Below are 27428 nucleotides of genomic sequence, written 5' to 3'. Positions count from 1 at the left end.
AATATGGGGAAAAAATGAAGGTATAAACATGATGACCTCACATTCTTTGAGCATTTACTATGTGCTCATTCACTATGGGCTTCCCTGGTGGCTCAGACAGTAAAGAATTCACCTGCCATGCGGGAGACCTGGGTTCAGTCTCTGGGTTGGGAAGATTCCCTGGAGAAGGGAACAGCTACCCACTCCAGTATTTTGGCCTGGAGAATTCCACGGACAGAGGAGCCTGGTGGGCTACAGTCCATGGGCTGGCGAAGAGTTGGACATGATTGAGTTCCTTTCACATGTGCAAGATAGTTTGCATTTTATGGGAACTGACTCATTTAATTATGACAAATCGGAGGCAGGAATTATCATCCACTTTTCCTGGGACAGGAAACTGAGGCACATAGAGGCTAAGTCAGTTGTCAAAGTGACTAGGATCTGAACTCAGGTCGTCAAAATCCAGAAGCTCCACTTATCACATCGCACAGAGTCTCTTCCCCAGTCTGGGGGATGCAGATGACAGTGGTGTCACTGGCTGAGACAGGAAGTCAGGAGCAGTAGGTGTCGGTGTGTGGGTCGGTGGGGGTGGGAGGAGGGCAGACAAGGCGATGTTTTGGACGTGTGAGGAATCTGGATGTTCTGCCAGCACCTCGGGCTTCCCTGGTGGCTCAGTGGTAACGAATCTGCCTGCCAACACAGATGCAATCCCTGAGCTGGAAAGATCCCGTGGAGGAGGGCATGGAAACCCACTCCAGTATTCTTGCCTGGGAAATCCCATGGACAGAGGAGTCTGGCGGGTGACTGTCCAGGGGGTTGCAAAGAGTCCGATGCAAATGAGCAACTGAACAAATAAAGCCAGCACCTCAAGCGTTGATGTACAGCAGGCTTCAGGTCCCAATTTGGAGAGGGAGCTGGTTTTCATTAAAAATATGAAACATCTGTAAAAATGCTATTGGCTGACTTCCCTGGTCAAACTATTCCAGAAAGTCCTGCTATGCTCACAAACAGGAAGCCCATGCCCCAGCTGAAGGTTTGGCCAGAAATTTAGGAACGTCAGTTTCATCAGCAAGGTGCTCAGGGTCTCTGGGCTGCAGAGAGGTCTATGAAGGGGACCACACCACCCCAACCTTGACTAAGGGGGAGGGATCAGTGTCTCTGAGACCCTGTCAATTTATCCCAAGTCCTCTCCTTGTTCCAGGGAAGCAGTTCTTCTCAACACTGCCCACTCATCAGAATCACCCAGGGAGATTTAAAAGCCACTGATGCCCAGGCTGCACCCCAGATCCAGTTAAATCAGCCTATGTCAGGGTGGGCACAGGCAGTTTTGCAAAGCTCTTTAGGTGACTCCCGTGTGAGACTTGAATTAAGCATCCGAGCACAGGAGAATTCCGTCTTTGGAGATGATCAGAGGACAGGGAAATGACTAACATCTATAAAGTACTTTTCAATTCATAAGAAACTTTCACATACATGGCCTTATGGCCTTTTTAAGGAGTATCGTCTCATTATCTACAAGTTGGAGGGGAAACCATGACTCAAAAAAAAGAGAAATGACTTGCTCAAGGTCAAACAGTTACTGACTGGAAACGCCATGACTAGAATCCAGATGGGCTGAAGTCCAGTCCAGAGTTCTTTCATAAGGCCACACAGGGCAATGCCACAGAAGGCAAGCCAAGCTCATCTGTATTCACATAAAAAGCTGAGAGTGTAGCTACCTTTTAAAGTAATAGTGATCACAGGAGCAAATCTTAAAACAAGGCTGCAGCTGTGGTTGGGATATAAAGGAGTGAGACACCAGGAATGTGGCCAGGCCAGAAATAGTTGGTGAAGCCCAGGCGTCCCATTGTCAGGGGGTGGTGGGAAAGACCAGGGAGACGGTGAGTGGATTGAAGGTAAGAGAAGGAAGCCCAGGGCAGGACCTGGTGTGATACTGTCCAGAAAGCCTGGTGGCCTGAGCTCCACATATGAGTCTTGGGCCACCTCAGTCATAGTGGTGGAAAGAGCAAATCTGAGCAATTCCTGGAGGCATTTACCAGTTAATAGGAATTCTTCTGGAAATTTAGGGACACATCATTTTACTAACCAGATAACAATCACCTGCTAATTTGTATCAAGCTGTGTAATTAAGAATACACTCTTTTTCCATTTCACAGTGGCCTGAGGTATTATCCTATCACAACAGCTTCATGAGTAAAAGTGATATAATAATACTACAGGCGACACAGAGGATAAATGAAAGGATGTGTCTAGCTAAACGCCTAGCACATGCTGTGCTGTGCTCAGGCGCTTCAGCCGTGTCTGACTCTTTGCAACCCCATGGTCTGTAGCCCACCAGGCTTCTTTTGCCATGACATTATCCAGGCAAGACTACTGGAGTGGGTTGCTGTTTGCGACCCAGGGGTTGAACCTGTGTCTTTTGCGTTTCCTTCACTGGCAGGCAGATTCTTTATGACTGTGCCATCTGGGAAGCCTGCCTAGCCCACAGAAGGTGCTGAATACATGTTAGCTCCCTTTGTGGTTGCTTCTTTTTAGGAGGTGGATGGTGAGGTGCCACCTGCTGAGTCCCATCTGGTAGGGAAGAGTGTGGGCTCCACAGCCAGACTGCTAGCTTCAAGCCAGCTCCGCCAATCATCTAGTCCTTAAACCTTGGACAAGTTAGTTACCCACACAGAGCTTCTGTTTCTTCCAGTAGGAAATAGAAATAACACGTGACTCTTTCTTGTGTGGTGGTTGGGAGGATTAAATGAGATAAAGCATGGAAAGCTCTTGGCAGAGGCCCTGGCATCCAATCGCTGTTCAATAGCTGTTGACAAATTTCATTAAGGATGACTTGCCTAAATACCCCCAACAGCAAGCAGATTAGCCAGCACTGGAATCTAGCACAACACTTTCTGCTGCACTGTGGCAGCTTCCACTGAAAACGAGCTAACACTGATGGAGGACCTACTGCATCTCGAGACACCGACATCAAGGCAAAGCACTGCATAGGGATATTATGAGCCGAGGAGGGGCGAGTAACTCTCTTAACGTCACAGAACTAGTTAGCTGCGAATATGGGAGTCAGAACCTCTGACCTCAAGTCCCACAACCACTGTCTATGCCAATCACTCTTAAAATTCTAGTGTGCATCAGAGTCACCTGGAGGGTTTGCTAAAATTCAGATTACAAGCCCTTCTTCCAGGGATTTTTATGGTGTTTTTTCTTTCACTTCTGAAATTAAAAATGGGTTTTATTCCTAAGAAGGAAATATGGCTCTGATCCTACTACTACAGTCTTAACAACTTTCCAATATACAACAGGATATTACTACCTACAGTTACCAGACTGGACATTGCATCCCCAGGACTTATGTATCTTATAGCTGAAACTGTCCACCATCTTTAAAAGTTTTTTTTTAATTGGTATATAGTCGCTTCTCCCAGAGTTTTTGATTCAGTCAGCCTGAGGTAGAGCCTGAGAATTTGCATTCTTAACAAGTTCCCAGATGACATCAATGCTGCTGGTCTGGGCACCACATCTAGAGAATTTGGCCTATACTAAGCTGTCTTTGTTGGGTACAATTCATTGTGATGAGAGATTGTGGTGGTCTACCCTGAATAGTCATTGGAAGGACTGATAGCTCCAATACTTTGGTCACCTGATGCGAAGAGCTGACTCACTGGAAAAGACTCTGATGCTGGGAAAGATTGAGGACAGGGGGAGAAGGGGGTGACAGAGGATGAGATGGTTGGATGGCATCATTGACTCAAAGGACATGAGTTTGAGCAAGCTCCGGGAGATGGTGAAGGACAGGGAAGCCTGGCGTGCTGCAGTTCAGGAAGTCACAAAGAGTCGGGCACAACAGCGACTGAACAACATCTGCCAAAACTCCACTGACCTCTCAGGCGGCGGGAGCCCCAAGGAGAGCCCTGGGGCACATTCAGGAACTGTGTCTCTGTTAAGCTCCTTGGAGCCTCATGACACCACCCACACCTTGTCAGATGCACATTTAGGCACAGTCTATGGGTTCAGAGCCAGCACTCCCAGTTAGGTGTTTTATTATTTATTCACTTGACAGGAAACATACATTTGGTCATATAAAACACCATGCTACTGGCTTAATTAGTTGCTGTTGTACAACAGAACTCCTTTGGGCATTCAGGAAGCCCCTGCATGGCCAACTGAGGACAGCTCAGTCACTGGAGAGAAGAATCCTGCCCCGAAGAAGAGACCCACTGCCAGGCCCTCTCTGGGCAGCCTCTGTCCCAGAGCCCTGCAGAGCCATTCACACAAGTTGGGCATATTCAAAATAATGGTCATGCTGGGAGGAATGGGTGTTCTGAACTAGAAGATGGTCTTAAAACCAGAGCATACCAGGCAGGTTATATATATTACAAATATATAAATTAAGAGGTCTACAGGTATACAAAATCTTTCCAAGGGGATATTAATTTCATTCAATGTCATGCCAGGTATTTGTCAGAACCTTGAAAACAAAGGCGATGTTCAGTGGAGCTGGTATTAAAATTAGAAGGTATTTATACACAGGCCCTGCTCCTCTCGTGTCCACCATGGAACCCTCTGGTATTGTCCGGGCCTCTGGGCAACCTCAGTACCCCCACAGGTAGCCCATCTGCAGTCTGCATCTTCCGAGAGAGCAGGGGACTTGCTCGGGGGCTCTTCTCCTGCGGCCCCATCTCGGCTTGACGGCGCCTCCGAACCCAGGGGCTGCCAGAGGGAGTGACGCTGCTGTCCGAGGAATAGTCCGTGCACTTGCGGATGATCTCAGGACTAGCGCTTGTGTTCGGCCTCCCTTCTTCGGCCAGTGGGGATTTTCTGGAGACCCCTTTGCGCTGAGCCAAGGGGCTGCTCCAAGGACTTGAGCACGGGGAGGCATTGGGGCTCAGAAAGAGATTCTGGTGGCTGGAAGGGCTGAGCTTGTTGGCAACGGCATGTCGCCGGCCAGCCATAGGGGATGCTGGATTGCTCTCAGGGTCGGAGGAGCTGTTGGCGGAAGACTCGTCCCCCACGTACTGCAGCTCCTCGACTCTCCTGTTGAGGGACTTGCTCAGGTGGATGCTCGAGGTGGGTTCTTCGTCCTGGTTCTTCTCTTTGGATGGTTTCTTTTTGGGTGGCTTCATGCCAATCAGGACAGCTTTCATGCTTTCCCTGCCCTGAGACTCTGTGATCATGAATTCGTGGGCTTTGATGGCTGCTTCCACCTCCTCGAACTCCACAATGGCACACTCTTGGGTCCCCACTTGGCTGTACCGGTTGCTGATCCTGCGGATATCAGGGGGCAGCTCTCGCCCTGGTTTGAGGATTCGCACTGATGAGATGACTCCGAAGGTCCCGAAGAGCTTGAGCAAGTGTTCCATCACCTTCTCCTGAACCCTTCCATTTTTCTGGGGGGTGGCCAGGGCCCACAGCTTGGGGGACAGGTAGAGGTCATAGACTAGGAGCATCTTGCTGGGGAGGTTCTCGTTGGGGAAGAGTGGGACAGGGGTGGTCCTCCTCACCTTCCGGTGGTCCTCGTTCAACTCCAGGGTCACTGAGTACTTTAAGGCGTGAGCTGTGGTCCTCCAGTCGCGGGTAAGGTGTTTCACCTGAAGAACACAGAGCAAATCGGAAATGGTACCTATCGTCCTTGTCCTCCTGGCGCCCTCTATAATCTCCCTCCCTCCTTTCCTTACCCCAGTAACACCAGGATCTGGAATCATACCTGGTGTGTGCAGGCACTCAGAAACCTAGTGAGTGAACGAACACGCTTTCTATAATTATGAACAAGACAGTATGGTTTAGAGCAGTCATGTCCAACAGATCTTTCTGAGGTGATGGAAATATTCTATTCTGTGTGAGTGGAGAGGTTAAATCCAAAACAACTCTATTCGATACGAAATTCCAAGGTCCATCTCTGGCTGGCAGTAAGACCTGAAGACTTATTCAGTCTCTCAGTACCTCAACTTTCTCATTTGTAAAATGGAGATATTAATATTGCCTACCTCATAGAACTGTCACAAGAATTAAATGAATAGAGAAATATATACATATCTATACCCAGATACACATTTATATGAAACTTAGGGCAGTGTCCAGCTCACAGAGTATTTGATAAATATTATGTGGTATCCATATTTCAAATATTACATGCTACCATTTTGACAGCATCTGGAGATTTTAACATTCGAATCCTTCTCTGAAGTGGTATTTCTGCAGTTAATACACAGAAGGTGTCAAAAGATCTTTCAATATCTCCTGAAAATGATGTGGGCTGTTTCGACGAGGAATTAAATCCTACTTGGGTGTCAAGGAGAATGATGAAACAGTCCCTCACTCCTCTTCTTTTAGTGGAAATTGTGTGTATCAATGCTACAGCCCAGGGAAGCTATATTTATACTGTAAAACAGTAATTTTCAAGAGGCCCACTTCCGGTAAAGGGAATGCCATGGAGAATGAGTCATCCCAAAGAACCAGCGGAGGTGGGTGGGGTGGGTAACCTGAGCCAGTGCAGAGAGTGGGCAGAGGCACCCTGACTCAAACAGAAACTTCCTGGAACGAAGAAGGGAGGGCTCCCAAACAGGGCAGGTGTGGGAACTGGTGCTGCCAAGCTCCTGTGGAGAGGGTACTGTCCACTGTCCTGTGGCCTCTGGGTGAAATGGCCCAGACTGGGGCTTGGGGTTTGGGAATCACGAGTCACCTACAAACAGACTCAGGGCTGATCACGGTGGCATGAACCAAGGGCAGAGAGAAGCAGATCCAGGCAAAGGGTTGGACTTCAGGTGGACAGCGTCAACGAGGGACCCAGAAAACGTGAAGAAAATGACCAAGGGACAGTTCTGGGGCACGGGACACCCACACGGTGGCTCTGTGGGGGTGAAACACAGGGGAGCCTTGTCTGTTGCTGGTCAGGGAGGGAGCACTCAGGAGACGAGGGGAAGACCAGGCAAGGAGTGTTGGGGGAGGCCAGGGCAACCTGGCCTGAGAGGGCTGCAGAAGCTGCTGGAAGACCATGCCCAATCCAGAGAGAAGCAGGACCCAGCACCTGCTGCTCAAAGCCAGGAGTCAGGGCCACTAGAAAACCTCCGTTAGGACCGAGCATCCCAAGCCTGGGTCTGTGAGCCTGGAGAAGGAGTGTCCAGGTACAATCTGGGAAGAAGAACCAGGCAGCTGCCATCCTTGTACAATTACTAGAGCTTGGTAAGACTTTTTGAAATTCTGTGATTGCCATTAGTTATCTTTGTAATGCATGTGCACGTTAAGTTGCTTCAGTCACGTCTGACTCTTTGCGACCCTATGGACCATAGCCTACCAGGCTCCTCTGTCCATGCGATTCTCCAGACAAAAACACTGGAGTGGGTTGCCATGCCCTCCTCCAGGGGATCTTTCTGACCCAGGGATCAAATCTGCATTTCTTACGTCTCCTGCACTGGCAGGTGGGTTCTTTACCACTAGTGCCACCTGGGAAGCCTCTGCTGCTGCTGCTGCTAAGTCACTTCAGTCGTGTCCGACTCTGTGTGACCCCATAGATGGCAGCCCACCAGGCTCCCCCATCCCTGGGATTCTCCAGGCAAGAACACTGGAGTGGGTTGCCATTTCCTTCTCCAATGCATGAAAGGGAAAAGTGAAACTGAAGTCGCTCAGTCGTGTCTGACCCTTAGTGACCCCATGGACTACAGCCTACCAGGCTCCTCCGTCCATGGGATTTGCCAGGCAAGAGTACTGGAGTGGGGTGCCACTGCCTTCTCTGTGGGAAGCCCCTACCTTTGTCATATATACTTCCTATTATGATTAGCAGGAAATCTTTTAGAATGAAAAAGATCCTTGATGTTATTTTGGAGGTGTTGGGGAGTCTGTGTCTATTCTGCAGCCAGTTTTCAACAGAGGCGAACTCTCCTAAACAGATTCAGTTAAGTAGAAGCTTAAAAGTGAAACAAAATACAAGTCAAGTGCGTCGCTAAGTTGTGTCCGACTCTTGCGACCCCATGGACTGTAGCCTGCCAGGGTCCTCTGTCTCTGGGATTCTCCTGGCAAGAATACTGGAGTAGGGAGCCAGATCCTTCTCCAGGGTATCTACCCAACCCAGGAATTGAACACAAGTCTTCTGCATTGCAGGCAGATTCTTTACTGACTGAGCTACGTGGGAAGCATGAAACAAAATTAGGCTCACTTTAAGAGTCCCTGTGGAGGAAAAAAAGGAAGGTACAGGATGAGTCCACTGGTTGCTCCATTTTGGGGTCCCCCACAAACAACTTCCATGTGAGGGCTTGCTCACTGTTCTCTGGACATGTGTGATACTGTGATTTATACTAAGGAATATATTTATCTGGTCTTCATCCCTGGTACTAGCACTGAGTTCCTGAGACCTTCGTAACTTTCTGAGTGATAAGAGCACAGGAAGCAGCTTCCCAGAGGCTTCAGTGGTAAAGAATACGCCTGCAATGCAGGAGACCTGGGTTCGATCCCTGGGTCGGGAAGATCCCCTGGAGAAGGAAATGGCAACCCACTCCTGTGTTCTTGCCTGGAAAATCCCATGGATAGAGGAGCCTGGCTACAGTCCACTGGGTCCCAAAAGGGGTGGAAAGGACTCAGTGACTAACCAACCACAGGAGCACAGGAGCATCTTTTGTTCTAATAAGGTGACTCTGGGTGGGCTCTTGGATGGGGCGGGGCTGGTCACCAGAAAGACCAGTCATGATCCGAAGCTTGGAACTTTCAGCGCAGCCTGCCGTTCTCCAGAGAGAGGAGAGGGGCAGGAACTGCAGTTATAATTGATCGTAACGACTTGATGAAGGCCCAATAAAAAGTCCAAACGCGAAAGGTTTGGAGAGATTCTAGGCTGGTGAACACATCTAACCTACCAGGAGGGTGTCATAGCCCAATTCCATGGGGGCAGAAACTCCTACATTCAGGACCCTCCCAGACTCTGCCCTATGTGTCTCTGCATCTGAAGGTTCATCTGTATCCTTTACCTTATTCTTTAATAAACTGGTAAATGTAATTAAGCTTTTTCCTAAGTTCTGTGCACTGTTGTAGCAAATAATCAAAGCCAAAGAGTCATCAGAAACTCTGATTTGTAGCTGGGTTGGACAGAAGTTGTGGATTCTGGGGATGCACTACTTGTGACTGGCACCTGAAGAGGGGTGCAGAATCCTTAACCTGTGGGGCCTGATGCCACCTCCAGGTAGATGGTGCCAGAACTGAGTCAGACCACAGGAGATCCAGCTGGTGTCGCAGAACTGCTTAGTGTGGGGAAATCTCCTTCACATCTGGAGGCAGAAGTACTGTGAGGAGGCAGAGTAGGCTTTCCTTCATAGCCTGAAATGCCCCTTCCCTTCTCCTATACCTTGAAAACTCCTACTCATCCTCCAAGATCCTTTTTCAATGTCACCAATTCTGGGAAGGCTTCTCAATCTTTCACGCAGGGTTAGCTGTTCTGAACACTTAGCTCCAAACAGTACTTTGTTCTTTCTGTTGCAGGTTCATGGTCTATTGTGATTACATTGATGGTGATCTCTTGATGTGATCTATTGATGGTCATACTGTGATCCTTCACTGGTCTCTCTCTCTGACTGGACTTTGCCAGGGCATGGAGAATGCCATATTCATTCTGTATATCCTATGCCTAACACAGCACTCAGCATATAGAATAAATACATTTGGTGAACGAATAAAGGAAAGAGATCAAGAGAAGAGGGCAGAGAATTCTAACAGGCAAGGCAGAGAAGAACTCTGGGAGGAAAGCCCTCTCCAGGGCTCTCTAACCAAGTACACCGGCAACATAGGCTGGGACCCACTCGTTACACATCCCGTTATGCAACAGGCCACACGGGCTTTTCCATTCTAGTAAATACACTTCCCCCAAGGGAGACACCAAGTTCTTACTCAAACTGGCCTGTCAACTCATCAACAAGTAGGAAAGGCACAACCCAGTTGTTGGATCTATACAGCAGAGAAATAGATGAGGATGTTGGCATTACACAGCAAAGGTGGCTGGAGTCTTGGAGAAGGCCCATCTCCCAGAGCTCCCTGAACCTCTTATTTACTCAATTCCACAAATGAAGAGCTTAGATTTCATATATTTCTAGGCTTGGTAGCTGAAGTTCCAATACTTTGGCCACCTGATGCGAAGAGGCAAGTCATTGGAAAAGCCCCTGATGCTGGGAAAGATTGAAGGCAAAAGGTGAAGGGGGCGGCAGAGGATGTGATGGTTAGATAGCATCACCAACTCAATGGATATGAACTTGTGCAACCTCCAGGAGACAGTGAAGGTCAGGGAAACCTGGCATGCTGCAGTCCACAGGGTTGCAAAGACTCAGACAAACTTAGCGACTGAACAACAACAAGGCCTGGTAGGGGTCTCTCAAGGCCTCTGAGCCCCCCTGTCCTGGCAAAGCATCCTCCCAGCCACCCACCTGCCCAGCAAGAGTCCTTGAACTTTGCTAAGAACAAGGAATGTCATGTCATAACTGCTACCAGCTGGGATTTGTCTCAGTACCCAGGACCCTTTCAATAGTGTAGGAGGACATTCTTTTCATTTATTTATTTGGTTGTGTAGGATCTTAGTTGCAGAGCACAGGCTTAGTTGCCCAATGGCGAGTGGGATCTGAGTTCCCCAACCGGGAATTGAACCTGTGTCCCCTGTAATGGAAGGCAGATTCTTAACCACTAGACCACCAGGGTAGTTTCTGGAAGGACATTCTTAATAATGATCCCAAATCCCTTCTCTTGATCGTTTTTTTCCCTCTTTTTCAGGGCTCAGAGGAAATAAAAAGTTGTTAGTTATCAGGTTTCAAGGGGGTAAAAAATATTTAGAACCACAACCCACAGCACCCCTGAAATCCTCAGAGCAGCTTCTGAGAATGAAGCCTCACCTTTTTGAAGGAGGTGAGCAGCTTGACACTCACATATCCCAGCTTGTTCCTCCTCACGTGCTTGAGCAGGAAGGCGTCTTTCTCCAGGTTTTCATCAGAAAAGTAGAATTCGATCTGGTCCACCAGCTTCTTGATTAACTCCTCGTCCGGGGGCTGCCACTCCTGCTCCAGGTCGTCACGCTCATTCTCGCCCCCACTCGTCGTGGCACCACTGAGACCAGAAGGGGACATGAAATGTTAGGGGTTGAACTCTAATCTCCCTAAGTTTCCTACATGGAAGTCTCAACCCCCGATATGCCAGAGTGTGATGATATTTGGGAAAAACGTCTTGCAAATGTAATGAAAGGATGAGATCATACTAGAGCTGGGGGGTGGGCCCTATTCCACTCACAGGGTAGGGAGAATACCATGTGGGGATGAACAAAGGCAGAGGTCGCGGAGTGTCTAAGATCGCCAGCAACCACCACAAGTTAGGGGACAGGCCTGCACGGGCTCTTCCCAGCTCCTCAAGAGGTAGCGAGCCCCCGCTGACATCTTGATCTTGGACTGCCAGCCTCCAGAACTCTGAAGCAATACACTTCTGCTCTTCTAAGCCACGCAGTTTGTGGCTCTTTGTTAGAGCAGCTGCAGGAAACTATGATGGCTCATATCTGAACTGGACTCCTCAGAGGTGAGAATCACATGGCCACAGGGGGATAGTTTGCCCCTAACTAGCTAAGAAATCAAGTTTTTGTTTAACCATCTATTAACATTTATGTTGCTCTGCCGTTGACAGCATGCTTTTCATACACCCTCCTTATTCTTCCCTCCCCACTCTACCACACAAATTCCTATTTCTACAAGACTGTTTAGCAGAGTGACTAAGAGCCCTGGGGTTCTAGAGTTAGGCTGCCTGAGTTTGAATCCTGACACCAACATTTATTAGCTGAGTTAACTTAGGCAAGGAACACTGCCACACCTCAGTACTTATTAGCTGTAAATCGGGATTCATGATTATCACTTTCTTGATAGGATTGTACGAAGATTAATTAATTTGTGGAAATATCTACGAATACCCTGACAGCTCAGTAAGTAATACATTCATTTATTCATTCGTAAGTGCCAGATAAAGGATTAAAACTCAAATTTTCTGTCTCCAAAGTCAGCTCAGATGATACCTTCCATATTTTGTTGGGACACTGCATGGAATCTGGAAACAATCTCATTCACTGGGGCCCCTTTAAATGAATCCCCTTCCCCAGCAGCTCCACCTGGACACACTTCCTCTCCCTCTCTCCCAGAATATTAGCAAAGGAGGACTAGGCAAAGAAGTACTGGGGCAAAGCTCTTTTAAGAAGGCCAATATTTCATGAAGAGACTACAAAATCTTTGTAATATTTTAAGGAATTTCTGGTTATCCATATCATAGTTGACACCATTATTAGAAGTTATCAAAAGTTGAGTTCTCTTTTGTATATTTAATTACCAAATTATATATTATATAAACACTGTATTTATAATTCAATACAAAGGATTGGTTAAAAATCACTTCCAGAGAAAAGAAAAAGAACTGCTCTCCTTTGTGGCAGCTTGATGTCTAGTAACATTAACCATCAGACCCAGGACTTCTGTCAACATGTTCTGAGCAGAGAGAGCATCTCTTGCGATGGAGGCACATGCCTAATCCCCCAAATCATCCTAGTCTTTCTAAAGTAAACAAGGCGCTTCCAGTGTGTTGGGGGAACTTGCCAGGCTCCCCAAAGGGCTCGGTGGGCGCATGCATGCTCAGTCGCTCAGTCGTGTCCGACTCTTTGTGACCCCGTGGACTGTAGCCTGCAAGGTTCCTCTGTCCATGGGATTTTCCAGGCAAGAATACTGGAGTAAGTTGCCATTTCCTTCTCCAAAAGGGCTTAGAGAGTTCAAATAAATAATCAACCAATTAAAAATGGGGCTCGTAAAGTAAAAGACTCTATGAAGGTAACAGTTGATAGTCAAAAAAGATTCATACACATAAGTCCTTCAACTTCAGTAAAATTTTCACTGGCTCACAACCTTAAAAAGAAAAGGAACTGTGTAAGAGTCAAAATAAGAACAAAAATCAAATATCCTGGCAGGAGAGGAAAAAACTAAATAAATCTATCTTAATTTTTCAAATTCAGAAATTATATTCAGCTTAAATAACAGACATTGGTTGATTTTAAAAATGAAGTGTTTTATTTATTTGCCTGTAGATAGTTTGGAAGTGGTTTTTTAAAATACCTTACTGATGTCACAAGACAAATGTGTACCTTTGTAAAGGGAAAAAAAAAACAGAGAGACCAACTTTAAGAGTATGTTTTTTAGAAAGGCTTTTTAAAAACGTGATGATAAACTAGGAGCATACACTAAGGCAGCCCATTAGAGACAACAGGTCAAGTGCAGCTTAAGCAGATAAGCTGAATATTTCAGAAGTCCTAAAGGGCACCTGGGGCAGACACCAGTCTGACTCACCTGACATTTAACAGCAAACTCTTTCTCACTTACCCTCCTGTACTATGGAGGCTATAAAAACTAAATGCTCACTTTCCCATCTCTCTTACACATGGCAGCCATTTGTCATGTTATGGCTAATAACATACCAGTGAACATCTCTTGGCCTTGTTCCTTCCCCTTTTATCTGTTTTGAGTGTGGATGTAATGGTTGGAGCAATAGCAGCAATTTTCCTACCATAAGGAAAAGGCCAAGAGAATCAGCTTGGTCTGGTTTATTTTCATTATTGGTTTTCTGACATTACCAAGTTACTGAACCAACTGATATAACTAACTACTTGCAGAACTATTATTATGAGAGAAAGATAAAATTCTGTTTAATTCACTTGTTAGTTGGGTTTTCTCCTACTTACAGCCAAATACTAGGATAGTAAACAACACTGAGAAAAGAGGTCTTCAAAACATGCCACAGGAAAAGTATCAGCGAGACAAAGAAATGAAAAAGGTAATGCAAGATGGAAAGATAAATTTTCATTTTAGAGAAAGTTTATGCCCTAGACAATAGTTAAAATAGAGGTTGAATATACCAGGTAAAATAACTACAAATGCATAGGAAATTCTAGGTCCAGCTGGCAAGAGTGACAATAAGCAGCAGGAAACGTGGTGATGTGTGCGATAATGACCAGCGAGGAGTTCTGGGTGGACTCAGGGGTATAAGCAAAATGACCAAAGTTATGACAAATGGCTAATATCAGAGGTGACCAGACCACCGAAAGGACTCACAGACCAAGAAGTCCTACTCCCAAACCAGAGCAGCTGATGATATCACTAATCAAATAAAACACAGCAAACAAAACAGAATGGAAGGAAGGTGATGCACCTTCTCCGTTTCCTCAGTGCCTATGCTAGGTCTTCCCATTCTTCCGAAGGTCACAATTCCCATGGGAAGACTTTATTCTCTGCAGATGATTCTACCTCCAACTTGACTGCGAAAACAAAATTCACCCAGTCAGATTGCCCAGGCCTTCCTCAAGCTTATCTGCATGTCTGGACATCCACCATAGAGCAAAATTCATTTGCTCTATCCAGGTGCCTTTTCTCCATCTTAGTCTCCCGCCCCCAGCTATGGGATGGGACACAGTTGGTCACCTTCTTCTTGACAGTCTCCCTCCGGACTTATATTATATGAGTTGTCCTTTTCTAGTTTTTCTCCCCATTTGACTGCCCTTTCAGGTTTATCTTTCTCCTCCCATTTCTAAATGCAGGTATTCCCCAAGAATCTTTCCTTGGTTCTTTATCCCCTGGCGATCTCCACACTTTAGCTGCTGGTTGGGTCATCTGATTCGTCTGCCTCTCCTCCCACCCCTCCATCCTGCTCTCACTCAAGTCCACTCCTCAGTTCCCAACTGCCGGCCAGATGTTTCCATGTGGATAGGCTGATACTGCTTCAGTATCAATATACCCAGAATCAAACTGTCACCTTCTGCAGAACTCAGCCTCAGGTAGGACTAAGCCGAGGCCTGCTCACCAGGAGACATTCTACATGGGCAGCTCATCTTATTTTCACACAGTCTCTCAGTAAATAATCCATAATGTGTTGGGAGGGACTCCTAGGTTATTGGCACCTGGTGAGCAAGTAACCCAGAGCATGTGGGCAGTACTGGGAGGCGATAAAACAAATCCCTGTATAAGTGCAGAGGTGAGCTGCTTGTACTCAGAGGACCCCTCCCTCGGCATGGGTGCTGTCAGGAGCAACTATGCGTCTCCCAAGGGGAATCAAGGAAGAGCAGGAAGTCCTAGTTTAAATATGGGAGCCTGCTGCACTATTTCCTGGCTCTTGTGACAGCCTTTGAACACAAAAGACCATGTATCCTTCACTAACATTAAAGAAGTTTATAGTCTTTATATACAAACACTGGCAACTTTTTAATCATTGTGCAACGATCCTGCAGTAACCATGTATCTTCCCTCCCAAACTGTCCCACTGCTTTCCCTATACTCTCTTCTCTTGTGCTTAGACTCAAAACCTAAAATGCATTTTTCAGCCTTCTCTTTTGCCCCCAGATTGAGTCATTATCAAGTGTTCATTTTATTCTGCAGTGTCTCCCATCTGTTCTCTTTTTCATTCCAACTGTTCTCATTACTTTTCCTTTGGACCCTATTAATAGCTTATAAAAAATAATTCTTACAATTAAAGTAATACATATATATAGAAAAAATCAAAATAGTAGAGAACCTGGAGAGAAAGCAAGAATCTCTCACTCCACCCCTTCCTAGATGCAACCTGTGTTCAACCACTTAATTTCTAAAGAGCTCCTTATAGTTCTCTAAGTTCACAGCCCTACATACCACTCGGCAATTTCCAAAGTTCTCTATTCACGTCCTATTATACAAAATAAGGATTTCAGGGGGTCAAATTTTATGCTATTTTTGGTTTTTTCTATTAGCCTTCCCTGTGTTTTTAAATAATATACTTAAAATTCTGTTTCTTATTCCACCAACATTAAAAAATATTTCTCAATTCCTCATAACATACAATGTGCACATTATTATCTCTCCTTTTCCTTCATCTCTTCTTAGATTTCCAACTTCCCAAATTTTATCAGATGTGCCTTTATTTCCTAGCATCATGGTTCTTAATATTTACTGTCTCTTCCAGAACTACTATTTCATGCTTTGTCTATAGTCAGTAAACACTTAAAAGTCAATCAGTTGTAGGTTACTATTAATATTATGACTACATAAACACTGGTCACCACAGGGAGAAGGCATTTGCTAAGATTACACTTCTTTTCTTAAAATACTGTTAGTTGGCTACTTGGGTTCATCCTCCACATCTATTATTTTCGCTCATATTTTGTCTTTGAATGTATATCAAAGACATGCTAAGAGATTTCTTTGACATTATTTTCTAACCTTTTCCAATGAATTTTAAAATTTCAGTAATTATTTAGTCTTTAAAAATGTTCTTTATTTCTAGGCTGTTCCTTTTTAACAGCATCCTGTTTTTACATGTATGTCTTATTTCTCTTTTTCAAATTGGAGTATAATTGCTTTACAATGTTGTGCTGGTTTCTGCTGTAGAACAAGGTGAACCAGCCATATTTAAACATATTCCCCTCCCTCTGGGGTTTCCCTCCCACCCTCTCCCCAACTCACCCTTGCAGGTCATCTCAGAGCACCGAGCTGAGCTGTCTCTGCTATACAGCAGCTTCCCCTTCACTATCTATTTCACACACGGTCCTGTTGCTGTTTCATGGACACATATCTTAAATTCTCTGGGGGCACTAACTGGAGTATATGTCATTCTTAAGTTTCCTTTGTTTCAACAGTGTTGCCTCTATATCCCCTGGGGTCAGTTTTTCCATTTAATTTTCATGTCATTGATTCCCTTCACATGACAGGTATACAAGTCATCTTTTTCTTCTAAAGAGTTTTTCTAAATGAACTTATTTTAGAATAGTTTTAGATTAGAATTTAGAAAACTGGTGAAAATAGCATAGAATTCCCATATATCCAACACCAGAATTCTCCTATTATTATCTTGCATTAGTATGGTACCGCTAATGAACTAGTATTGATACATTATAATTAAAGTCCATACTTTATTCAAATTTCCTTAGTTTTTACCGGATATCCTTTTTCTGTTTCAAGATTTCATCCCATGCTACATTTAATGACTGTGACTCTTTTCTCTTGGCTATGACACTTTCTCAGACTTTCCTCACTTTTGATGTCCTTGACAATGTGGAGGAGTATTGGTCAGGTATATTGTAGAATGTCCCTCAATTCAGATTTGTCTGATATTTTTCTCATGCTTAGACCGGGGACCTGAGTTTTTGGGAAGAGGACCACACATGTGAATTTCCATTCTTATCACGTCACATGGTACATACTATCAGCATGACTGATTATTGTGGATGCTGACCCTGATCACCCGGTTGACGTAAGTATTTGTCAGGTGACTCCAGGCTAAAATGACTCCTTTTTCTCCCTTTCCATACTGTACACCTTGGAAAGAAGTCCACATATAAGGAGTATGGAACTATGGTTCCATAGCCATTCATTTTGAAGAATGAAGGCCTGAGATGTGAGGCTCCTCTTGCTGTATACTCCTGTTACTTTTCTTCCGTAGCTGGCTCTACATATGTGGTTGAGGCATGCCAAATGGCAGACTTTGCTTCGGAGTGAGCAGGAAGGGAATCATTAAGGAGGAGCCTTATTAACAGGTGCCAGCTCTATCTTAGCAGCCCTAGATCACCACGTAGTTCATTCAATTCCTTTAGAAAATTATCCGGTTTCTTTTTCCCTGGGAAGTAAAGGGCAGGTTGCTTGCTATCTCTCACTGACAAGCAGAGAGACTGGGCAACGGTTCTATAGGAAGAATTTCAATTACCTCTCAGATATCAGCATCCCTTTTCACTGTTGTATCCTCTGCACAGTTGCCTACAACAGCCTTTCTAGGCTCCCGCCACCTCCTGTTGTCTTTTGGGCTACAGTCTCTTCTATTTTGTGTCTTATTATACGTTTTCAAGACCAGGTATAAAATACACTGCTCTGCATTAATACTAATAATTTTTCTATTTCTTATTAAATAAGAGCACAAATCCTTAGCTCTTTATTCAGATGCACTTAGAATCTGGCTATAGCCAGCTTCCAAATTTACTTCTGTCTACTTTCATGCAGATCCTTTGAAGCAAATAAAAGACTTATAGTTCCCTGTAAGTAGCACAAGCTTTCTGGACTCTATGCCTTTGTGCATGCAGCTCCTATCTCCTTGAATACCCCTCTATCTCAGGTCTGAATCCTAGCCACACATCAAGATCCATCACAAATACAACTCTCCCAGGAAGAAAACAATTTCAACTTCTCCAAGTACTTGTGTCTACTTGTATTAGAGCTACTTGTGTGCATATATTAGTGTCCTGAGCTCTAAGTTCTGGGATGGCAGGATTCATATTGATTTTCCTCATTCTACCCAGAGTCTAGAACATAGCAGAAATTTATCATCACCAAGGTAAGACGAATTGTTTTTGTATGGGCAAATCACTTATCAGTATTCTTTTAGAGATAAAGTATGGTTCCTAGTGAATATGTCATTAGTGGGTTTCACTGTGAAAAAGTTTTATGCTTAACATTATTGTTTTGCTTTAAATAAAGCATTATAAATTGGGAGCGGTGATGAGTTCTTATATTATGACTGTAAACCTGCTAGAAATGGAAACAAAGCATAGAAATAAAGGATACATTTTAAACAGATAACTGGGCTGCACAGACCAGTGGTGAAATATTTATTATATTTGTAAATTATTTGGAGGAACAACCCTGGGGGCTCAGATGGTAAAGAATCTGCCTGCAATGTGGGTTTGATCCTTGGGTTGGGAAGATCCACTGGAGATGGAAAGGCTCCATGCTATGTATGGCTGGCCCATGGGTTCCTACATATTTATTACAGAGATCAGGACCTTCCTTCCTCTCTAATCCTGTCTTCTGCTGTGCTGTTCTGGCGTATTTCCTAGGGCCTAGGAAAAGTATAGCAAGTGAATGTCCCTCCATGTCTAAATAATGGTTTGTGGTGCGGAGCAGAGATAATGTATACAAGGTACATGGTTACAACCTTGGCAAACAATTGGCATTAATAAAAGCTTCTATTAACATCACCCAGAACAAGGGAAAAGAGCCTTGTGCAATGGCCCTGAAACATCACAGAGAGAAAGAAACCTAGACGTTTTGTTTGTTAAATGAAGGGCAAGTATGCTCAGTGATTTTATTATTCATACTGCTATTTAGTATTATATTTTAAATCATTTTTACATACTGTTCAGTTCAGTTCAGTTCAGTCGCTCAGTCATGTCCGACTCTTTGCGACCCCATGAATCGCAGCACGCCAGGCCTCCCTGTCCATCACCAACTCCTGGAGTTCACTCAGACTCACATCCATCAAGTCAGTGATACCATCCAGCCATCTCATCCTCTGTCGTCTCCTTCTCCTCCTGCCCCCAATCCCTCCCATCATCAGAGTCTTTTCTAATGAGTCAACTCTTTGTATGAGGTGGCCAAAGTACTGGAGTTTCAGCTTCAGCATCATTCCTTCCAAAGAAATCCCAGGGCTGATCTCCTTCAGAATGGACTGGTTGGATCTCCCTGCAGTCCAAGGGACTCTCAAGAGTCTTCTCCAACACCACAGTTCAAAAGCATCAATTCTTCGGCGCTCAGCCTTCTTCACAGTCCAACTCTCACATCCATACATGACCACAGGAAAAACCATAGCCTTGACTAGATGGACCTTAGTCGGCAAAGTAATGTCTCTGCTTTTGAATATACTATCTAGGTTGGTCATAACTTTTCTTCCAAGGAGTAAGTGTCTTTTAATTTCATGGCTGCAATCACCATCTGCAGTGATTTTGGAGCCCCCCCAAAAAAGTCTGACACTGTTTCCCCACCTACTTCCCATAAAGTGATGGGACCAGATGCCATGATCTTCGTTTTCTGAATGTTGAGCTTTAGGCAAACTTTTTCACTCTCCTCTTTCACTTCCATCAAGAGGCTTTTTAGTTCCTCTTCACTTTCTGCCATAAGGGTGGTGTCATCTGCATTTCTGAGGCAATCTTGATTCTAGCTTGTGTTTCTTCCAGTCCAGTGTTTCTCATGATGTACTCTGCATATAAGTTAAATAAGCAGGGTGACAATATACAGCCTTGACGTACTCCTTTTCCTATTTGGAACCAGTCTGTTGTTCCATGACCAGTTCTAACTGCTGCTTCTGACCTGCATACAGATTTCTCAAGAGGCAGGTCAGGTGGTCTGGTATTCCCATCTCTTGAAGAATTTTCCACAGTTTATTCTGATCCACACAGTCAAAGGCTTTGGCACAGTCAATAAAGCAGAAATAGATGTTTTTTCTGGAACTCTCTTGCTTTTTCCATGATCCAGCAGATGTTGGCAATTTGATCTCTGGTTCCTTTGCCTTTTCTAAAACCAGCTTGAACATCAGGGAGTTCATGGTTCACGCATTGCTAAAGCCTGGCTTGGAGAATTTTGAGCATTACTTTACTAGCGTGTGAGATGAGTGCAATTGTGCAGTAGTTTGAGCATTCTTTGGCATTGCCTTTCTTTGGGATTGGAATGAAAACTGACCTTTTCCAGTCCTGTGTTCACTGCTGAGTTTTCCAAATTTGCTGGCATATTGAGTGCAGCACTTTCACAGCATCATCTTTCAGGATTTGAAACAGCTCAACTGGAATTCCATCACCTCCACTAGCTTTGTTCATAGCAATGCTTTCCAAGGCCCACTTGACTTCACATTCCAGGATGTCTGGCTCTAGATGAGTGATCACACCATCATGATTATCTGGGTCGTGAAGATCTTTTTTGTACAGTTCTTCAGTTTATTCTTGCCACCTCTTCTTAATATCTTCTGCTTCTGTTAGGTCCATACCATTTCTGTCCTTTATCGAACCCATCTTTGCATGAAATATTCCCTTAGTATCTCTAATTTTTTTGAAGAGATCTCTAGTCTTTCCCATTCTGTTGTTTTCCTCTATTTCTTTGCATTGATCAATGAAGAAGGCTTTCTTATTTCTTCTTGCAAGACAATGCAAATAAGTAAATGTTATGTTATCAAGAATCAGATTTTCAGTATTAAAAAAAAAAAAAGAAATAAAGGAAAAACCCTGAAATGTTAAATCTGAATTGGAGTTATCAATATAATCTTTTTTGTTAAAAATATATTTCCTAGCTGTATTGAAAGGACTTGAAAGTAATGATGCCCCAGTAGAGATTAGCACTTTTAATTCCAAGCCTTGGTTTCTAAATACCTCCCACCTAGTATTTGAAAAACAGGGATTCCTGTGGAAATGGATACATATCATGACAAAAGTATAAATTAAGCCTGGAATATCTAGTATCAGAAAGCAAAGAAGACACAGAGATGGCCGACAGGCACATTAAAAAATGCTCAGCATCACTACAGGGACATACAAATCAAAACCACAATAAGATATTACCTAACAGCTGTCATAATGGCTATTATCAAAAAGACAACAAATAACAAGTGTTGGCAAGGATACGCAGAAAAAGGAACCCTCGTGCACCACTGATGGGAAGGTAAGTTGGTACAGCCACTATGGAAAACAAGACGGAGAGTCCTCAAAAAATAAAAATAGAACTACCATATGATCTACCAATTCTACTCCTGAGCATTTATTTGAAGAAAATGAAAATATTAATTATAAAAGATATATCCACCTCTATGTTCACTACAGCATAATTTAAAATAGCCAAGATATGGAAGCAACCGAAGTATCCATAAACAGATGAACAGATAAAGAAGATGAGGAATACACACACACAGAGGCATATTGTTCTATCACTAAAAAAAAAAGAATAAAATCTTCTCACTTGCAACATGAATGGAACTAGAGGGTATTACGCTAAATGAAACAAGTCAGACACAGAACGACACACACTGTATGATTTCACTTAAATGTAGAAGCTAAAAAACAAGTGAACAGACAGAACAGAACAAAACAGATTCAGAGAACAAACTGAGGGCTGCAGGGGAGGGGCAGAGAAGGAGAGAAACGGGTGAGGGAGATGAAGAGGTACAAACTTTCAGCTGCAAAATAAATGAGTCACGGGTATGAAATGTCCAGCATGGGGAATATAGTTAATCATTATGTAATATTTTTGTTTGGTGAGAGATGATAGCTAGACCTAAGTGGTGATCATTTTGAAATGTTCAGAAGCACTGAATCACTATAATCACTGTGTAACAGGGAATAACATAGTGTTGGAGGTTAATTATACTTCAAAAACAAGCTAACAAAGTCAGAAAAAGAAATTAGACTTGTGGTTACCAGCGGCAGAGGACGGATGAGAGAAGGGGGAATTGGATGAAGGTGGTCAAAAGATAATAAACTTCCAGTTATAAGATAAATAAGTACGAGAGATCTAATGTACAACATGATAAATATAATTAACACTGCTGTATGTTACATATGAAACATGTTAAGAAAGTCAAGCCTAAGAGTTCTCATCACAAGGAAAAAATTATTTTCTATTTCTTTAATTTTGTATCTAATGAGATGATGGATATTCACTAAACTTACTGTGGTAATCATCTCACGATGTAAGCAAGTCAAACCATTATTTTGTACACCTTATACAATGCTGTAGTCGATTATATCTCAATGAAACTGGAAGAAAATAAAAATAAACTTAAATAAACTTTAAATAAAATAAATGAGGGGGGAAATAAGCTGAGGGGGAAAAGGAAAGGAAGTGCTCATTTCTGCTTGCCTCTTTTTCTTGTTTGTTTGTTTTTTAATTGCAGGATAATTGCTTTAAAATGTTGTGCTGGTTTCTGCCATACAACAACACGAATCAGCCATAAGTATATGTCTCCTCCCTCTTGAACCTCCCTCCCACCTCCCCATCTGCTTGCCTCTTTAAGAGGAACACTTGTTCAATCCCAGATGATCAGGGAGAGCTCTATTTTACATAAGAATGTCAGCTAATAAATGTACCAAGAATAATAAAATGAGAAAATCATCAATGTGTAATTTACAATGAGCTGACTCAAGTAAGTAAGCATTGATCATCAGTGGATGCTAACACCATTAGGTGAAAAGTCAAAGAAAATTCACAAGAAGCCCAGATGTTGTTAATCACAATGGAGGGATCACCTTAATCAAGAAGTCATTTAGCATCACAAATACTGGATGCTGCCTGTGGTCATAGGACAAGTTCATGGTAGTGCCCATAAGTTGTTCTTGCCAAAATGTTTAACTGAATCTAACCAATCCTTTAGCACTAACTTGAGCTCATGGGAAACACATGGTACAAAGGAGCAAGTTAAGCTAGAGGATGAGAACATAACCAGATCAGTTCAAACAGTGAAACAGTCATCAAGGCACCTGGGCTCTTATTTCCAAAATAGGAAACCATTTTAAAAAGTGGAGATGCTCTAGATTAAAAGATTCTAAAGAGAGATAATAGGCGACTGTTTTGATCTGGCTTGTGTTCTGGTTTGAAGAAGAAAAGAGCAGCTGTAAAATGTAATGTGGGACAATTAGGGAAAACATGAATATGGAACTTGGCTATCAGATTATTTTAGGGATTATATTTAGGGTAGTTATGAAGCTGAAGCTCCAATACTTTGGCCACCTGATGCAAAGAGCCAACCCAATGGAAAAGATCCTGGTGCTGGGAAAGATTAAGGGCAGGAGGAGAAGTGGGTGACAGAGGATGAGATGGTTGGATGGCATCACCGACTCAATGGACATGAGTTTGAGCAAGCACGGGGAAATAGCGAAGGACAGGAAGGACAGGGAAGCCTGGTATGCTGCAGTCCATGGGGTCTCAAAGAGTCAGACATGACTGAGGGACTGAATAACAACAAAAATGGTTAATTTTCTTAGTTGCAATAGCAGTATCATGATTTTATAGGAAAATGTCATTATTAAAAGCTACAAAATGAAGTACTTAGGGGATAAATCTTGTGTACAACATAATTCCAAATAGTTTAGGGAAAAATCACACACATTATATATCCATCAAACAAATATGGCAAAATACTAACAACTGTTTAATTTAGATGGCAGATACACAAATGCTCACATTACTTCTCTTTCACATTTATGTCTGATTTTTCTATGTTAAAAAGGTGAGAATAAGAGAAAAGACACTTTTTTAGTAAGCAAGGTGAGGGGTAAGACTAGTGAACATTTGGGGGTTATAAAGATTTTTCCTTAATTCCATTTTTCCCCTGTTCCCCAGGGATAAGTCAGGTACTGGGGCTAGGTATTGGGGAAATGAAGAAGATTAACACAAAACTGCTACCTTCAAAGACCTCACTGTCTAGAAGAGGAGAAACACACAACTATCTCAACTTCCTGGAGTGAGTGTGATGAGAGAGACCCTCATTCATTCAACAGATATTTACCGAGCACCCACTAGGTGCCAGGTGCTGTGCTGGGGAGCTAAGGATACAGTGATAACAAGGTCGATGTGGTTCCTGAATTCATGGAGCTCATATTCTTAAGAGGGGGACAAAATTAGCACTGTGGTGTGTACAGAGTGCTAAACAACACAAAGAAGAGAACACAAACTCGGCTTTGGGGTAGGGACTGAGGATGGTGGGGATGATGCAAAGTCTTAAGGTGACTAGAAATTAATCAGAGGGATCAGAGGTGGGAGTGCAAAGATACATGGACACAAAACAGCACCCCGTGTTCAGGGCTCTGGAGGGGCTCAGCACTGGGGAGCAAGAATTGTTAAAACAGGCAGGGAAGGAAGCAATGGGTTGAGGGATGATGTGGGTGGATGCCTACCTCAACCAGCAGGTTTAGGAACCTGCGCTTTTTCCTGCAGGCTCTGGGAGCCCAGAAGTATTCATAAAGGGCAGTGGCGGCTGCTGTGCCAGGCTGGCCCAAACAGGGGACAGCGTGGTTCCTATTCTTGGCTGCACTCTCCTTGTGCTCTCGTGTTTGCCTGCTGGGCTCTGTCAGTTCCACCACCCTGAAGAGCCCCAGGGATCATCCGGGGGCAACTCTATGCCAGCGGCCAGCAGGAGGGTTCAGGCTGAATACTCCACGACACTCCAGCCCCTGGAGCTGGGAGAGAGGATGGCTCTGGAGGGAGAGCGTTAGGGGTAAGGATAAGAAGCCCCTGCCCCCTGAAAGAAGGGCCCGTGTTCTCCTAGGGCTCCCTAGGGAAATAAGGAGCGCTTTGATCCCTGCTAACGGTACAGTCTCAACGTGCAGTCCCCAGGATATGTGACAGCTCTTTGCCACAGTCATAGGCAAATAAAGGCGGCAGAATAAGTCACTCTGGGCTATTTGACACAAACTCTGAAATGATTTTGACTAGGTAGCTGCCTTTTTAAGACTGTGAGATGTCAGTGACTCATTATTTTTATACTCTCAATACTCAGCATGGGGACTTCCGTGGTGGTTCAGTGGTTAGGACTCGGCACTTTCACAGCAGGGGGCCCAGGTTCAACCCCAGCTCAGGGAACTAAGATCCCACATGCTGCAATCAAAAAAATAGGGGAAAAAAACCAACAACTCAGGACAGAGCTCAGCGAATGATTAAATCAGACTTTACAGTTAAGTACTGATATTATGTACTTATCTCTTGTGTCATCTGCTATGGCCCAGCTTTCCTGCACTAAACAGCTGGGCTGGACTTTCCTCCTAGAATACCTCTGAACAGCCCTGAAACCCTGAGTCCTTAAACCCAGATCTCTTCCACTAGGAAAACATCAGGTTGTGAAAGGGAATAGTTCTGGCCCCTGTATTCTTAAACCCTTGATTACTCTCCCAATGAAGTAAACATGTGCCTGCCAGGGAATGATGCTGCAGAGCTCTGACAGCTCAAAGTGTGTGCGCTGAGTCCCTGAAGAAAGAGGGCTCTTAAGAAGTGCCTCGTGGAATTTCCCAGAATTTACAAGTTCTAGCACTGTCCTATCCTCCTTTCTATGGATGCTCCACACTGCATCTCCTTTCAACAGCAGTTACAAAAACCACAGTCCTGAAAGGCCTGGATGTTAATGGACACAAAACTAAGGTCTCTGGCTGATAATAGAGATGAGGGCCCAGAGGGGAGGTTAGACAGGTGGTTTCTTGAGCTAGACTGACCACCCATTACCCAGGAACCCCACGCCAAGGCAGCAAGATGATGATGCAAGCTTAGAAATCTGCAGAAGGTGAATGAAAACGGGAATCCCCCAGCAGGGCAGGATGAAGCAGCATGCCCTGAACTGATCCCAAATCGGGGCACGTGAGCTCTCTACACCATGAAATCAACTGTCCTCGGATCTCCCAGAAGCAAGTGTCAACTCTGCCTGGCCTGCCCACCCCCCACCCCCAGCCCCATTCGGACTGAGAAGCACACAGGGCAACGGTGGCAGTGAAGGCTAGGTGGGACCACTCTCCTGGGGAGGTGGGGCGGCTCCGGAAGTGAAGGCTGGGCTGGGTTAGCTTTTTTGGAGGGTCTTTGGTTGAACTCAGCCGGCAAGCAGAGTCTCCTCTGGAGAGAAGATGGCGAGGCTGGCCAGGAAGGACGTTCCCCGGGTCCCAGAGCATGCCCACGTCCAGGCCCCTCAGATCCCCGCCGCCAGCCCCGGGAGTCTTGGTAGGATTCCCGGAATGCGGACCCGGGCACCGACGACCGCCCAGAGCCGCTTCCGACTCCGCGGGACGGCCCGGGGCAGCGCCCGGGCCGACGACCCGCCGTGCCCGCGGAGTTGTGGCCCCCCAACTCGGCTTCGGCCAGGACTCGGGGTCGGCGGCTACCACCCGGGCCCGGGCCGCGCCTACCTGTGCCCGCGGCTCGGCTCCTCCTCGCTGGCGCTGCCCCAGCCCGGACTGAGGTACCGAGCCGGGTCCCCGGCGCCCCGCGCCTCCGCCCCCTCCTCCTCGTCCTCCGGCTCCTCCACGTCCTCGGCCTCCTGGATGGCGACGCGGATCTGCACCGCGGTCTCGGGCCCTGGCAGAGTCTCCTCGCCGGGCTGGGCCATGGCTCGCGGGCCGGCCGGGAGTGCGGCGCGGCCGGATCCCCGCGCCGCCGACAGGCCGAGCCAGCCGGGCGGCGGCTAATGCGACGAGGGGCGGGGGCGGCGCGAGCGCTCGGCCGGGGAAGGACGGGGGTCGCGGCGCCCCGCCCCGCGCCGCAGCCGCCACCCCGTGCGCCCGCGCAGGCGGGGCCGCGCAGGGGAAGGCACGCTCCTCTGCTGTCCTCCCGCAGGGGGCTGTCCGGGACCGGTCCGCAGACCCCCGATCCTCACAGTGCGCGCCCGCGGCTTGCGCGGCCCAAGCCCGCGAGGACGTGCCGGGGCTCCCTCCTCCCGCCCGCTCCTTTCCAGGCTGCCCGGAGGAGGGGAGGGGCGCGGCACATCTGACTTCACAGTTTGTGGGTGAATCTGAGGGTGGCAGGCACAGAGAGGAGCTCAAGGGGCTGCTGTGCTTCCTGCGCGTCACCCCGTCTGCCTCGCACAGACGACTGAAGTCTCCACCTTAGGTCTCTTTGGCATAACTACCCTACACTGTGCGTCCTGTGAAGTCAGGGACTTGGCTCTGGCGGTGCTCCGGTGCAGTGGTGCCCGGAGTGTGGTCCACAGACTAACACCTTGAGCTTTACCTGATT

At 45.5% G+C, this 27428-nt stretch overlaps 1 protein-coding gene across 1 annotated transcript; it reads right to left on the bottom strand.

Annotated features, from left to right (window-relative positions):
- Positions 1–4192: 4192 nt before the first annotated feature.
- On the bottom strand, positions 4193–26802 carry LARP6 (La ribonucleoprotein 6, translational regulator). Its single transcript, XM_068966335.1, has 3 exons — positions 26603–26802; positions 10833–11043; positions 4193–5567 (listed from the first exon to the last, which is right to left on the bottom strand). Exons 1-3 carry the CDS (start codon positions 26800–26802, stop codon positions 4500–4502), a joined length of 1479 nt encoding a protein of 492 aa, XP_068822436.1. The 3' UTR covers positions 4193–4499.
- Between the last annotated feature and the right edge of the window lie 626 nt (positions 26803–27428).

The sequence above is a fragment of the Capricornis sumatraensis genome, chromosome 2 (assembly GCF_032405125.1).
Source record: "Capricornis sumatraensis isolate serow.1 chromosome 2, serow.2, whole genome shotgun sequence".
Classification (NCBI taxonomy): Eukaryota; Metazoa; Chordata; class Mammalia; order Artiodactyla; family Bovidae; genus Capricornis; species Capricornis sumatraensis.
The sequence above is the reverse complement of the archived record's forward strand: the minus strand, read 5'-3'. Positions and strand labels throughout refer to the sequence as shown.